This window comes from Charadrius vociferus, unplaced genomic scaffold (assembly GCF_000708025.1).
Source record: "Charadrius vociferus isolate BGI_N301 unplaced genomic scaffold, ASM70802v2 scaffold43, whole genome shotgun sequence".
Classification (NCBI taxonomy): Eukaryota; Metazoa; Chordata; class Aves; order Charadriiformes; family Charadriidae; genus Charadrius; species Charadrius vociferus.
In genome coordinates, this window is record NW_009648043.1 from 6,259,285 (window position 1) to 6,274,961 (window position 15,677).

At 41.6% G+C, this 15,677-nt stretch overlaps 1 protein-coding gene across 1 annotated transcript in view; it reads right to left on the reverse strand.

Annotated features, from left to right (window-relative positions):
• CPED1 (cadherin-like and PC-esterase domain containing 1) overlaps positions 1-15,677 on the reverse strand; it is a 147,778-nt gene that overhangs the window by 131,258 nt on the left and 843 nt on the right. The window contains 1 exon segment of the mRNA XM_009883673.1: positions 4,890-5,076. Within this exon segment, the coding sequence (XP_009881975.1) occupies positions 4,890-5,076 (187 nt within the window).

Consider the following 15,677-nt stretch of genomic DNA (forward strand, 5'->3'; position numbering starts at 1 on the left):
ACGATCTTTCTAATGGCATGGCTAAAATTTCATCTTCAGTGGATGTCACTCAAACTGCAAACAGAAGCCATAGTAAATTTTAATACTTAACTGTAGTATTCTAAAAATAGGAAATGATTGTGTAAAATCAATACTATGGAAACGGTTTATGATTCTTTTTTTGAAGTCGCTCATTGCAATTGCAAAAACTTCCACCAAATGGCTAGAATTAACATTCAAAGGCAGCCAGGAGCATATAATGTTACACTGCACTCAGTTTGCCAGCAGCCTGAATAGATGTGCTATTTCCATGGCCAAACTGGCTGGCTGTCATCAAGGTTATGCAGAATCTTTTCCATTCCAAAAGTTAGCCGTAACAACAGAATTTTGCATGTTATTGCAGAATGAATTGAAACTGGCTGGTCAGATTTGTGGCATACAGCTGTACATGTTTTTCAGAGCCTGCAGTTTTCTGAGATTTGCATAAGTAGTAGTAAAGGTGAAGAATTGAGAAATGAAGGAAATGCCTATTAAGGGAGGGTCACCATTGACTAATGAGGCAGGCACACTGGGCAAAGGACAGAAAAAATGACAGCTCCAGAAAGAAAGATATAAGTAGTTTTTTTATCTTCGAAGATGTCATCTGGGGAAAGTATGGAATTCAGGAAAGGTTCAGGCAGCAGACAGTAACGAGGGAATGTTATTTTTGGAGGGCAGAAATGCATTTTAATGCAACAAATTTCTGAGATAAAACTTTTCTGTTAAAAACCATTGTGAAAATGTTGGCAGGGCATCACAGAGCCATAGGGACCCACAGATCCTGATTGCCGTGGCCCCAGAGATGGGAGCTTCTTGGACTGGAAGGACAGGGAAGAAGGCAGAAAGCTCTAGAAAGTATTTGGCAATGTCTTCTATGGTGTTTGCCACTGTGGGAGGACCTAAGGGTGCTCTGAAGCCAGGTGGCACATCCCACTCACATCTGGTAGAGCAGCACAGCTCTATGCCAGGCTGAGGGAAGGCAGGCCTGCGGCTTGTGTGGCTTAGCACAGAAAACCTCCCAGGAGAGAGCCCAGAGGTGTGAGGCTTTCTCACTCCTCCTGATCCTTTTATTACTTTCCATGAAGCTGTGTGACACCAGTTTCAAACCTGCTCCCAGGCTGCAGCAAAGGCAAAACATGTCCCAGAGGCTATGTCTCTATCAGCAGATTCTAAAATCAGGAATTTAAAATCATTCTAAAATAATTTTAAAATCTCTAATCAGCAGATTTAAAAAAAAAAGGAGGAGGAAGGAAGGAACAGCACACCAAGCACACCTTCTTCTGCCTAGCTGGCAAACAAGTTTACCACTTACAGATGTCCTGGCCAATACAACCTGATGTCTTTCTCATCAGCTGTTACCCAACTTCATTTGAACCGCTGGCGTCATGATGGACTGACCACAGATACTGGAGGTACTGACCATGCTTAAACAGATCTACCCCAGCAGAAGCTGCATGCCCAAGGTGGCAATCCCAGCTCTCCTCAAAACCTGACTAACCCCTCAACTGCTACTAACACAGTACCACCTTTCTATCTCTATCCCACCAGCTGACTAAGAGACATGTTAAACCTTACAGCAAAACTAGCTCATTTAGGGCTGCCGCAAAAGGAAGACTCTAAGAGCTCAGAGCAAGCACAGATATCATCAGTCCATGGGCTTTTCCCTCCATGTGGGTTTAATTGCTGAGGAATGGTGAAAGCACAGCTACTTTTTGTTCAACCAAAGCTGCCTGAGAATTTACTGACAGAGCTATTTTTCAGTGAAAAATTAGGGGGTTGAATAATTTATATTTTACTGCAAAAAGCATCTGTACAGACTTTTCACAGGAAACCCATAAACCACAGTCTCTTTGACTGAAAAAAAAAAGGTATCCCTTTCCTTTTTAGCCAACTATTTTCCAGTTACCAAAACTCAAAATGTTTTGATTGGTATGTAAGAAGTGAAAAATTTCCACTGAAGAAAATTGTTCTCCTGATGTTTCTCTCTGATAGCAATGAACTCAACACAGTGCTGCAGCCCAGGTGTGGAGGATGTCTCTGGAAGATCAGTGTGAAGAGCTGTCACACTTGGGTTTCAAATGGGAGCAGAACTGGTCCTGAAATGAATAGTGGGCCAGCCCAAAAAAGTTAGGAATGTTTTGTGGTGAATTTTTTTCCATATATGACTTCAGCTAGACTCTTGGCTCTCAGCCATTCTAAACAAAAAATCCTTTCAAAATCAGAGTGAACTTTGAAAGTTACATGAGTAAGACAGTGCACAAAAATAAAAGCACCGGATAGAGCTGCTAAATAATACCAAGGAATGACTCTTTTTATAGATTTTTCACAACACTTGTGATCTATGTTTCTCAGTACATTATCTATATCTTTTTAGTAGAGGCTTCAAGGAACATATTTTTGAATAATTTATAACACTTCTATTAGTAAAATATTACGACAAAGCATGGCTCAAAATACCCTTCTCCAAAATAAGGAGTATTGTCCCATCCAGAACAGTAAACCTGCTAAATCTACTGGCAAAGGAAAACAACTTTGAGCGTAACTTGTTTAGTTCTAAGAAAAGATCATTGGTTTGGTATGCAGACATGCTCTTTTACTTACAAATGTTTTTAAAACATTAAAGCTACGCACTTACATAACACAGGGAATAGTTAAAGGCAGACTTATGCTGCCATGAAATTGACTTAGTAGAACCTTACTTTTTACCTTAAATTGGCAAGTATTTGACTTTTTTACTTACTCCAACATCTGCTGGAAGCTGTGGGATGTTCCTGGAAAATACCTAAACCCTTTTTATTTTTTTTATTTTTTCATTTCTGGAAAAATACCACAGGAAGTACTGATGCTAGCCTGTAAAATATAAATACACAGAGTTAAATTGATTTCTGCAGAGGCAGTGTTTGGAGGGTAGAAACCTGTGTTTCTACCTTCAACTTCAAGCTGATCACTTCAACCCAAGCTGATCACTGGAGCAAAATCTAGTAAAGTCATTTTTTTCTAGGTCATAACTGAATTTGGCATACCCACTTCCTTGGCCATTTGAAACAAAACTGTTTCACAGAGATGGTGCATATGGTCCCCAGAGACACCATCTTTTCTCTGCAGCCTGTCTGACATTACCAAAGCCTTCAGACACGCTGTGTCTCGTCACTCTGAGATGGAAAGTACTCAAGGCAAGGAGTGTCTGAAAGGTGCCTATGAAACCAGATTAAAATAAAAGGGTGAGGTGAAGACAATTTACTATTTCTTGGTACAGCCTGACAAGAAAACTGCATGTACTTCATTTTCAATAAAGTTTCTTAAAGAAACTTCAAATGAGTGGTGGAATTTTGAGCAGCCTCAAGCATGCTAAGTAATTACGTTATTCATCTATGAAACTACTCTGATTGGTTAAAGCACAAAGCAAAACTGAGCTCTCTGGTAACCCCAGGAATGTATTGCAAGCCTGAATGATGCAAGCGGCACTCCCTTTAGCATGAGAAATAACCAACCACACCATTTTTCTACTGACAGAATAGTGGCCTGTGTGTTTTTTTCAGAGCCTTACAGTTCCACAAAGGACTTCCAACAGAAGACCAAATTGAGATCACAATTTCAGTTCATACCTCTGAGGTGTCCAAGAGCCATGGTCAGCATATATAGAAGAAGTGTGGCCAGCAGGTCAGGAGGTGATTCTGCCCCTCGACTCTACTCTGGTGGGACCCCCCCTGGAGTACTGTGTCCAGCTCGGGAGCCCCCAACATAGGAAAGACATGGGCCTGTTGGAGTCGGTCCAGAGGAGGGTCACAAAAATGATCCGAGGGCTGGAGCACCTCTCCTATGAGGAGAGGCTGAGAGAGTTGGGGCTATTCAGCCTGGAGAAGAGAAGGCCCTGGGAAGATCTTATTGCAGCCTTCCAGTACCTAAAGGGGGCCTACAGGAGAGCTGGGGAAGGTCGTTTTGCAAGTGCATGTAGTGATAGGATAAGGGGCAATGGCTTCAAACTGAAAGAAGGTAGATTTAGATTAGCTATTGGGAAGAAAATTTGCACTGTGAGGGTGGTGAGGCACTGGAACAGGTTGCCCAGAGAAGGTGTAGAAGCTCCATTCCTGGAGGGGTTTAAGGCCAGGCGGGACGGGGCTTTGAGCAACCTGGTCTAGTGGGAGGTATCCCTGCCCATGGCTGGGGGGTTGGAACTCAATGACCTTCAAGGTCCCCTCCAACCTAAGCCATTCTATGATTCTATATGATTCTATGATAACTGGTGCCCAAAGCTCCTCTATCAAGCACCATATAAGTCTACACAACAAGGCTACAGTCCCTTATGCAAGAGATCAAGCTTCTTCAGTAGCCTACTTTAACTGTGGATCAAATTTCAACAGGAACGAAGAACCAGCAGTAATTTACCTCAGCTTCTGCTGTAAGTGCAAACTGCACTTCTTCTATATCATGCTCTTTAACAAGCCCGCAGAACAATCAAAACATTACCGGAGGAAAAAGCGTACCTTCGTGCATCCAGTTTTTCTTTGAGAGACAAAATGAGAAAGAACCAGACATAGCAGGTATTTGTTTTGTTATGAAATGCTCTACTGAAAAATCATTCTTATTATATTGATGAAGTTGTTATGAGAAGTCATCAGGAACCAAACTGATCTGATTTAGTTGTCAAGACTATGATGAATCACACTGCTGCATTTTTTTACGGAAGGAAGTATCTAATGAAAGCATCATCTAGTTGTGGAAAATTATCTGCATAACTGGGAAACACTAGAATTTGACTTGTATCCTTACTTGCATCCAGAGCTTATAAGTTGTGGAATTCTGTGGAAGAATGCTGGATCAATAGCTAACATTTAGTGATTAATGAATTAACTAAGTCAAATTATTCTTACTGTGATAAGGGCCCTCATGCCAGGGATCTTCCATCAGTCTCCTGTTTTCAAGGACTGTGACTGTATATCCATGCTTTGCCAGGATGCGCTGACAGAGCTGACGGTCAGTTTCATGGTGGGCAGGAGGTGCGTGCAGAACTGCTCTTCTCGTACGGCTTCCAAAGTAGTGGAGAATGGAGTCATCGATCTACAGCAAACACAATGCGAAGACAATGGTTGTAAGATAAGATGCTCCTCAGCCGTATAACATATATTTGTTATTTTTCACAAAAAGAAACTAGTAACTTACTGTGACAATCCAGGAAATATTTCTGGTATAATTAAGACTTCTCTTTGTATCGGGGACTTCCGACCACAAATTCCATTTTGTCTGCCTTTCAGTTTTTTCTACCTTCATTTTTGACTGATACTGCAAGGGTTTGAAAGCTTAGGGTAGCAACGGTGGATCTTTAAACCATGGTCTTCCCTTCAGGGAAACAACTTTGGCTGGAATCTGGGCTGCTATGGTGAGCTGGGAACAGTACTTGCCAGCTGATTTTGACTGTGGCCTCAGGCTGATCTGTGGGTCACCTAGCAGAGAGGACTTTGTGGGTCCCATGTCAACTGTTCCATGGAACGTGGGTCCTACGCAGATGGTAAGTGCGGGGGTCTGAGTTGTGCTGTGCAGTGTGATTAAGAAAAGTAAGAAGAGTACTGAGGTAAAAATGCAGAGGCATCCTAAACAGTACTGTAGATTGCTGTGCCTCTAGAAAATGTAACCTTGTCAGTACCTTATTGCCTTATTAGTCCAACACGATCCAGCTCGCAGGACGACTGGCAGAGAGACTTGTATATAGGAACAAGTTGAAAGGTGTATGATGTCTCCAATGAATCCCAAGGAACCCTTAGGTTGTCTACCATTCACTGTCTTCCCACATAGTGTCAAGGGACAATGGCATCTAGAGAAAACCCTTCCTCTGTATAATAGCCTGCGGTATGAGCTTCTTGCAAGGAAAAAATGGAAAAGAGTCACCCCAAAGACACAGCGATAGTGCGAACTTGACATTAAGAGCTGAAAAGAGCAAATTACTGGGCCACTGTCACTGGGTCTTTGGGAAAGGGGGACATCTTATGTCTTACATAAGGCATAAAAATAGAATGTTCCATGTGGGAAACAGGTCACTAATATCTGGAATAATCTGCAATAAATAATAATTTGCAATAAAAGCCAATAGCAGACAAGATTTTATTTTGGTGAAGAGTATTTGTCTTTAGGATTGAAACATACCAGCATTCAAGAGATTAAATTCAGGACATGAAATTAGCTCTTGGCCAGTTCATGAACTTCAACATAGCAGTAGGTAGCAGTACGTCCTTTAAAAACTAAGTTATTCCATAACTTCTAATTTTAGTAAGCTTATCACAGGAGATAGGAAGTGCTACACAAACAAGGCACCACCATGTTGTGCACAGTAGACCACACTGAAAAGAGACTGATGCTTTGATATAAACAAATGTCATTCAAGATGTGTCCAATTGTTTATAGGCCTATAGTCACTCTTCTCAGCAGTCTGTTCCCCAATTACAGGATGCAGTTTTACGTTACACTTGGCTGAAGCGTAAGCTTCTCTGTGGCAGTGAGAAGCATAAACTACTTCAGAGCCCTGACCCTCTAATGCCACGTCTGCTTTTGCTCCAGAGCAGACATACCACGTGGAAAGGGTTAGAACCATCGATGAGGGGACACTGAAAAATATCTCGATACAACACTGTCAGAGGCTTCCACGTATGTTTGCTAAATGTGCAACCCAAAACTACTTTAGACACTGGGATATTCAAGTAAAGGCTGATCACATACTGGCCGGAAGAAGCACAAATAGCACAGGGTGAAGTCACAGGAACTGTGTTAGGTAACTTGTCAGATGTCCTCCCCGGCATCCCAGCATTTTTAAAACACATTAATTAGGTGGCAAGCACAGCACTAGAGCATCTCAGGTCACCCTTCCCCACCACAGCACCCACCATTCTTTCCCCTTCTGCCTTTGCCCCTCCCTCCTCTCCTCTTATCTTCTCTCTTTCCTGCTCTCCTGCAGAGCCAGCAGCCGCTGGCAGCCCTTCCCCGCCATTTCCCTCCCTCCCTTTTCCTAAATCTAGCCCTTGCCTTGGCCCCCCTCCTATGCTCCCATTCCCCCTCCTCTGGGCAGTCCAGCCAAGTGCTTCCCACTTTCCATTTCACTTCCATCGAAGAAGAAAATCAGGAGAGAGAGAGAGACACCTCTCACTTTCATTTGCAAGCAAATCCGATTTTCCACTCCACGTGTGCGGGGAGGGCCAGCGTTGCGGGGTGAGCTGAGGACAGGTGAGGAGCGCGGAGGGGCAGCGGCCCCACACTCATCCCTCTCTGGGTTTATGTGGCAACTGTGTCTTGTCCAGCTGCCGTCCCTCCCGGTGCGGCTGAGGGTGCTTACTGCCCGAACAAAAACCACCTTTCTTCTCAAAAGCGAAGTGTCACTCCTTAAGCATGTTGCTTCAAACAAAGCTTAAGAGCTCCTGCCCCAGCAGCCAGCAGTGAGTTTGCTCTCCCCTGCGGGCAGTACTCCCAGGACAGCTCTCGCCGGGCTCACCCCCGCCTGACGGCCGCCTGGTACAACAGGCCTTGGTGGCCCCGGCAGCCATCTGGGCCTGGGGGCCAAGCTGTGCCCCCACAGGGGGACTGGACCAAATGGGCCTCAGGGCGTCCCCAGGGACCCCACGGGGGGTCGGCCTGCGCCAGCCTGACAGAAACGGGACCTTCCCGGGGAAGGGAGCTCTGCCTCCCGCCTCCACGGGAGCACTTAATGAAGGCGGCGTCTTCCCCAGCTCCCCGGGGATTAGCTGAAATGTTTACAACGCTACAACGCTCTGGTTTGGCAACAGCAAACATCAACACTGATAGTAGCATTTAAAAAAAAAAAAAAAAAAAGGAAGTTCAAGCAATGGCGGTAACCTAGGTCACTTCCACAAAGCACAAAGGCAAACGGCCCTGAGCGGCTCCACAGGGCTCAGGCAGCAGCAGGCTCCCAGCAGCCGCCTTTCACGGGCGCTCAGAGGGCTTGTGGTGGCCCTCGCACACCACTGTCTGCTCCAGAGGAGTCGATACAGAGTCCAGAGACACATAAAAATCCTTCAGGTTGCCAGTGTCCAAGGCCTCCTGGCGCAGGGCTGGGAGGGACCGAGCCAGCCTGGCTGGGGACATGCTGGCCTGTGCCCCCAGCCCCCAGCCACGAGGCACTTTTATCTTCCCAAAAAGCCATGACGGGATCTTTGGGACACCGAGAGAATTCAGGGTCCTAAATTTAACAGCTTGACCTGATGTCTAATCTGGTACTATTGAATAATATGAAGTAGCTCAACACCTTTTACGGTGCTTGCTTGAGATCCATGCGTAGTGTTGCCAAATTTGTTTCCTCTCCTTCTCCCTTCAGAGTGATTTGGAGTCCAGGTTACAAGATGCAACGTGCCCTCTCTGTTTTCTTGCCAAGCCACTGCAATGTAGGTTGGGTTTTTTTGTTTTGTTCTAAATTACCCGTTGGCTACACAGAATTAACAAACATTCTGGCCAACTGCACGCTTGTAGCAAGTGATTCCATAATTTTTTCCAAAGCTCTATATAAAATGTCTTACATCACTGGCCATGCTGATCTAGTTACTACTGGATGTATTTCAGAATTTCCCATATTATAGCAATAGCAGTCATGTTTATACACTTAAAGAGTCTGCTGTTTTTTATAAAATGTTTCTCAATCATAAAAATGCAGTCTGGGCAGAGAGCTGGTATAAAAGAAGGAGAGTGCAATAGATGGAAATAAGTTGTTCACACATTTTGACATTTTATGGTTCTGATTTTTGGGGACATTCCTGTAACTTCAACATGTGATAGGCTTAGACCAAAAAAAAGTGGATACATAACATTGGGAATATTTGAGAATAATTGTTAAATGGTCAAATGTTTTCATGTCCCAACCATTTTTTAGCTCTTCCCCAGTTTGAAGTCTCAAGCTATTTGTTGGCAGGTCAGTTTATTGCATATCCAATACACCTGATGTGAAAGGGATTGGTAAAGAACATCTGCGCCCCATGTCTTACCTAGAGAATGGTGTGTCTGTCTCCACTGAAATTAATGAGGCTTCACAGCAAAGCTGAGATTTCCCATATGATTTAGGATGAGTCCTATGTCAGCTTTGACATGATATACCTGCTCTTACAGTTTGCAAACCATTGCACTTAGCTGAGTCACTGACCTCTTTTTAGTGCAATAGGCTCTTACACAAATGATCCACAGCCTTTACAACTGGTCTAAACAAACCATAGCAGGCTCTAAAGGGGATAAAAATGCATAAAAATGAATTTTGTGATTTTGTTTTCAGTTTATAGAATGACGTGAAAAACACAAAAGGAAACAAAGTGAGCTCCATAAAATTTATTATGGATTTAAAAAAAAAAAAATAAAATAAAATGTATGGTCCTCTGAGGTCTTAACAAATGAGATAAACAGCCCAGTTTATATAATATGAAAGCTCAAGAATTACGTAACCATCCTTGTCCGACCGAAAATAGACAGCTATTATCTGAGTTGCAATTCTTAGTTCTGTCTGCCTGCAAGTTCCATAGAGCTGTGAAGTCCTCTGTTAAAGAGAAAATGTTTTGACATTTTCCTTGAAACCAGTTTATCCAATTCTAGGTTATGAACGTATAAAGACATAATTGATTGTATTAGTCTCTGAAGCTTTCCTCTATTGTACAGAATTTCTGGGTTGTCCCAAAAATCCAAAATTTGGTCAGTAACTGAATCTTATAATATATAATTACTGTCATTGTTTTGGTCAAGAAGAAAATAGCAAAGATATTTCAAGTTGAGGAGAGAAAAACAGTTCCTTGGCGTTTTTTCAGATTCCAAGAAGATTGCATAATTCCATAAATATTGATGCATTGTCTCTGCCTGGCAAGGAAGCAGATATACAGGTTGAACTGTTGCCATAGAATTTCATTGACCATCACTTCAACTGCAGAAATAAAATTCTTCCTAACATAATGGCCCAACTCATGTCTGCCTAAGCTTCTCTCAGGAAAGAACTCCAAAACTGTGAATCATCTTTTCAGCTAGCCAGTTCTGGTGGCGTTGGTCCCTGTGTTGATTTCAGGCAGCCACTCTTTTACACCAAGCTAGCCAAGACTGTCAGAGTCTCTTCCAATAGCTTCAAGTAACTTGACTGCAGCTTACTTTAACCCCACTGCTTTCTGCAGGTACTGGGCTGCTGCAAGAGAGATCTATGAGCCCCTATGCAAACCAAAAGGTCTTTGCATGAAAGAGGAGTGCAACAGAAATACCATTAAAGAGAACCAGCCCTATACAAACAACGCTGAGACTGCTAGCAATATTCACAGGCAGCGAACTGCCTAAATTCCCATTTAGCCAGCAAAGGAAGTGTGGATCTACCTTTGCTACTAAATACCACCTAGCACAACAACACTACAAAAAATCCATGAGTGGGACTCCTAGAAACTACTGCACTAATATTAAACAGCATTAATAAGAAGAGTGATAATAAAAACTTAGCATGTGGTTCTAATGTCCTAAGTCGTTCATTTGCAGGACGGTGCAGACCTTTATTAATTCCAAATGTGACTTTTAAATTATTTTTCATGTTTGCATAGAAGTTCATAGAAATAGTAAGTTGTTCATACTACCGTTATATTTGAAGTGCGCATAGCTCCTGTGTCAAGAAGTAACAGAGAAGTTAATTTCCTGTTTCACTTTCTGGAGGATATTTAAATGTGTTGGCTTTATGTTCTGTTAGATTTCCTAATCAGAAAGGACTGGGTTGTAGAATGAAATGGTTGGAATGTAATTCTGCTTCCAATTGTTTGCTGAATAAATACAGAAAAAGCAACTAGATTATTGGCACTACTTTGATGGCTCGTTTCTGATGACTTCATAAATCCAAGAGCAAAACTGGAGTTATTTGCATAGTCATCACCAGCACTTTGAGCTGGAAGTACAGAGTTATTTTATCAAAATGCCTTTGCTTTATGATTGCATGTAGTTCATGGTACCAACTGCCTCGTCTTGTGAACAGACAATGAACCAATCCTACCCATCTTACCAAAACAGCTACGTGTGAGGAGAGGGCTCCAATGAAGTGCGTGAGTGAGATTCTGTCTCCATTCCCCATCTGCTGCTGATGCATCCTTCTCAAAGTTCCCTTCCTGCAGAGCCTCCACCCTGCCCTTCTTTCCTGACTGCTACCACAATAGCCTTGCCCTTTATCACCACAATATCTCTAGTTATCTGCGCAGTAAAAATAGCTGTTTCCTCAGTGCCTTTTGCATTTTACATTGAAAAGGGGGAAAAAATGTCCTGCTTTTGTAGGGTGCAATGTGAATGTGGTATCATTCCAAGGAAACCAGTTGCTGATACTATACCATCTGTCAATTGCTTTCTATTAACAGAAGTTTCATACTTCCAAAGTTCTTTGTTCTTTTGTGATGAGAAGAGTTCTCATCCCCCTACTATATTATATAAAATAAATATACTTTTTAAGATTAAATCTGCTTTAAAAATGTATCAAACCTTGTTATGCATAATGTAATCTTTCCTATCCAGAGCTCCCACCACACTCCATTTCTGCATAATAGCAAAAATCACCCCTTCTCATTCTATCATTTTGCTTCATTTCTACTTTTTTCACACATTTACATTTCAAAAGTTCCCACTAGCTTTGTCTTCTTTTCTTTCCATTTCCATTCCCATCTCCCTTTCTTTTCCCCTGAACAAATCCAGCCCCCTCTGTGCACAATCTCCTCTGTGCCTCCTGAGGACACTATTACTTTGCAGTTCCCTACTCTGCTTCCCACATCTGCCCCAGCCAGTGCTTCCTTTCCCCATGCCTTCTTCCATGACACTCCTCGCTTGCTCCCTGCCTTCCCTGCTTATTCTGAGTGAAGCAAGTATATTCCATCCAAAAAATCCATACAAAACCAACAGACACGTGCCTTTACAGGGTGAAGTTCATCAGATTTGTTTTAAATGTCTACATTAATTCATAATGAATTTTGCATCAGACGTGGTTCTTTCCTTAGACTATGAAGTCCAGCTTTCTCGTTCTGGCAATATAAGAGTGAAGCATTCAGGTAAAGAGAGGATAATTCCACTCTGGGTATGCAGAGTTCTAAAGTTCCAGTAACAATTTCTCAGCTTTTCAGGAATTTAAATCCCGATTTTCAAATACGGGTACCTGGGCCAGTAACCTGTGCAAGATGTTCAACTGCAACTTCCTCTAGATCTTGGTTAGAAGTAAAACATGTTGTTTCCCTTTTTTTTTCTCTTTTTTTTTTTTTCTTTTATCCATGTTATCTGTGAGATATGGCCACATCAAGCTGTCATTAGCTCGCTTCTTTCATGCTGTCCTAAATTATATCCTATCTTATTTGTTCAGAATAAAGATGTAAAGATCTTTTTCTCATTCTTCCTTTCTGCTCACCTCACTATACCTCCTCTTGGAGAAATATCTTTTACATCAAACATAAGTGGCAGGTTGAGGGCCTTGAAAGTAAAGACAGCTTTTTCCACCATACCTATTATCTTTCATTTATTAAGACGCCAGCGTCACCCACTCATGACATTCTCATAAAATCAGCTGCATGTCTTGTTTGTTTTCTTTTTCTCAGGGGATGTAGCAAGGTTCCTGTGAGTATCCATGAAATAATGTCCTTCAAGACCCATATTAAAATTTAAAAACTCGTTTTTTTATACATTGGTTATGGTTAGATAGCTAGTATGCTAAAACAGTGCCCAGCACATGAGCAATACTGTCTCACTGCTTCCTCTCAACAGCAAAGGTACTATGTCTACCTGTGCAAAATGCATTGCTGTGCAGAGACAGTGAAGTTGGCTCTGGCTGAATTAATTCAGAGAGCGGAAACACATCTGTATCCAGCTAATTAGCTCTTCTCAGAAGTGGCTGAGAAGAAGAGCTGAATCACTCAAGATGAGTGTAACGGTTTTACATCTGTCTGGTACCAAAGGTATTTTTGGCACAATACTACGCCAGGTAAACCTACACAGGGCTTGTATGGCTTTTTTTTTTTAATACCTATTTCAGTTTAGGTGCTACAACACCAACTCTCCTCCTTACTATATGTATTCGCAAATACTTCCTCATGCAGGAGAAAAACCTGCAGACAGCCTGCTGCTGGATGTGATATCTCCCTCTCATGCTTTTCATGCTGGAGATTCAGAAATAAGCCTTCTACTTTTCAGGCTACAGATACTAACATTTCATTTTATACTAGAAAATGTTGACCTCTGTTCATGTGAAAACAAGGCTACAGAGTCAGCTCTCCAGCAGCTTTTAAAACTCCTGTAATATGTGATACCTGAGAGAGAAGCAGGATGAACTCTGTCAAGTTTTCCAGGCGATTGATAAAATCTGCATTTTTGCAATTTAAAAAAGACAGCTTACACTATGTGCCTGACAGTAATGGCTCCATCCCAGGCCATCTTGGAGGTAGTTAAAGACACATCTACAGACCAAATTGGCAATTTCCAGCCCCATGCTTTTTCCACATTTGTCCAGAACTTTCCTTTCCAAAATGAGCTGAATTTTGAGATCAAAGGTGCACTAAAGCTGCACGTTTTGTTTGGGGTTTTTTTGTTTGGTTTTTTTTTTTTTTGGAGGCATTTTTGCAATGCAAACTCTGAATGGAGAAATTATCAGACTTTGGAAGGGGATTTTGCTCATGCAATACCAATCATAACCATATTCTCACAGCAGGCTCAACACAATACTGATTGTTTCTCTGAAAGAAGCAAGAATTAAATCTGCCCCTACCCAGTCAGAAGAGATTCTGCAGTGTGACAGACACTATGGCTTAAAACCCAGAAACACTGGCTATTATCTAAAGAATATTATCTCCAGCAGGGTCTTCTTTTCCTTAAAACTTAGTCATGAACTTCGGTTTCATAAAACATGTTGCAGTATTTGCTTCAAGTCACTGTTTAACTGCACAATAGATTCTTTTTCATAAATCTGCTTGCTGGACTGTTTACACAGTAAGAATACACATGTGACCAGTCAATTTAAAATGTGAATAATTTGGATTCTATTTTAAAGTATTTTTCCAGATTCGTACAAGAAAATTTAAGCCAGAGGTCTAATGAAAACTTGTTTCCAAACTAGCTACTGTGGGTGGGCACGTGACTGTAAAATAAAACAGTGTAAAGTTTCAGCCATGACATCTGTCTTAGATGTTACTGGGTACCCAATAAAATCAAGCAAGATAACAGCTCAGTTATCTGAATAAGCAGTGGGCGAAAACAGACAGTTCAAGAACACCCTCTCAAAGCAAAGTGGTAGAGATTTTTGGAGATGTTTGTCTTTTCTGTTCCCTGAGATTATTATTCAGCCCACACAACCAGCAGAGCATTCTCTGGAAACAGAGAGCAGCTTAGAGTAACATCCCAACATGTGCAAGACATTTTGTTCATCGTCCTCCAGAGGAAACTTTCAAGACAAACAGGGAGCGAGCTATGGGTGGTCTTCAAAACTTGAAGAGGAATGTGTTAGAGTAGCACAGCCCTGGAAAACGTACCTATAAGGGTTAACATATGCATTTACATCTGTACTACAGGTTCAGCATGTGCGTGTGATAGTCACATCTAACCACGTATGCTGGAGGGTCCTAAGTACAGCATGTTGTAAAAACATAAGCTTCCTTCTCATTTCAAACTGCCAGCACACCAAGTTCAGTGTCAATCTGTGTTTTTCTCAAACAAATTGGGAAAGAAGAAATTACAGGTATTTCCAGCCAAACAATATGCTAGCAAAACTGTGCCATTATTCCACCAAATCTTACAGACTCCAGGTAGCACAAGGTAAGATATGAAATGTTCTTTGCTGTTACAATAGCACTGAGTAAAAAGGAATAGACTCTAAGCATCAAAAGTTGTAGTGCAATGCAAACCACACTTGTAGCTGTGCTTATTTCCCTTTAAACTGTAATTTTTTATGTCAAATTGTTGAACAAATCCAAATCTGGGTACCTAGTGCACTAAACCATCATTAAAATATAGAATTATGACAAATGCAGCATGGAGTAGATTTCTGCATCTCATAAGAAAAATCTCTCTGACCTTCACAAGAACAAAAATCCATTTTTTAAGACTTAAGGTTAAAGAGCTCATGCCAAAGTTATTTCAGTCATATCTGTTTTCGATTGTTGCAGAAGATGCACTTTACAACTGCTCTCCTAAAATCAATATTGCTGACCTTTCAGACTGTGAACCCTTTCTAATCAAAGAAGCAGTTTTCTAAATTTATTTTTTTTAATTTGAACTGCTATATTTGGATGCTGTCCATAATCTGTGAAGTCACAGATTAATGCTTATAGTCCTGATACAGTTGAATATAAAATGCCAGCATAATGATAATTGCACAGTGAGATATCTGCTGCACTATTAGCAGCCCTCTGTGGGACTGAAGAAAACCTGAAACATTTGGGCTAGTGCTGATCACAGATTCCAGAGTAAAAATAACTACCTCAGTCTGGACCATTTAACAAACCACATTTTCCAACTAAAATAACAGTGTCTGCATTTGTTAGGTTTTAACACCCATTCTAGGAACCCTGTACAAAATAAACATGAGGTCAGGTAACCTAAGGACAAAGTCAAATTTGTGGGACAAAGATTCCAAAGTAAACAGCGTGATTTGAAAATGTGAGAAGCGCTTTATTTTTTATTTCTCAAATGTAGTTAAATTCAGGTTTTCA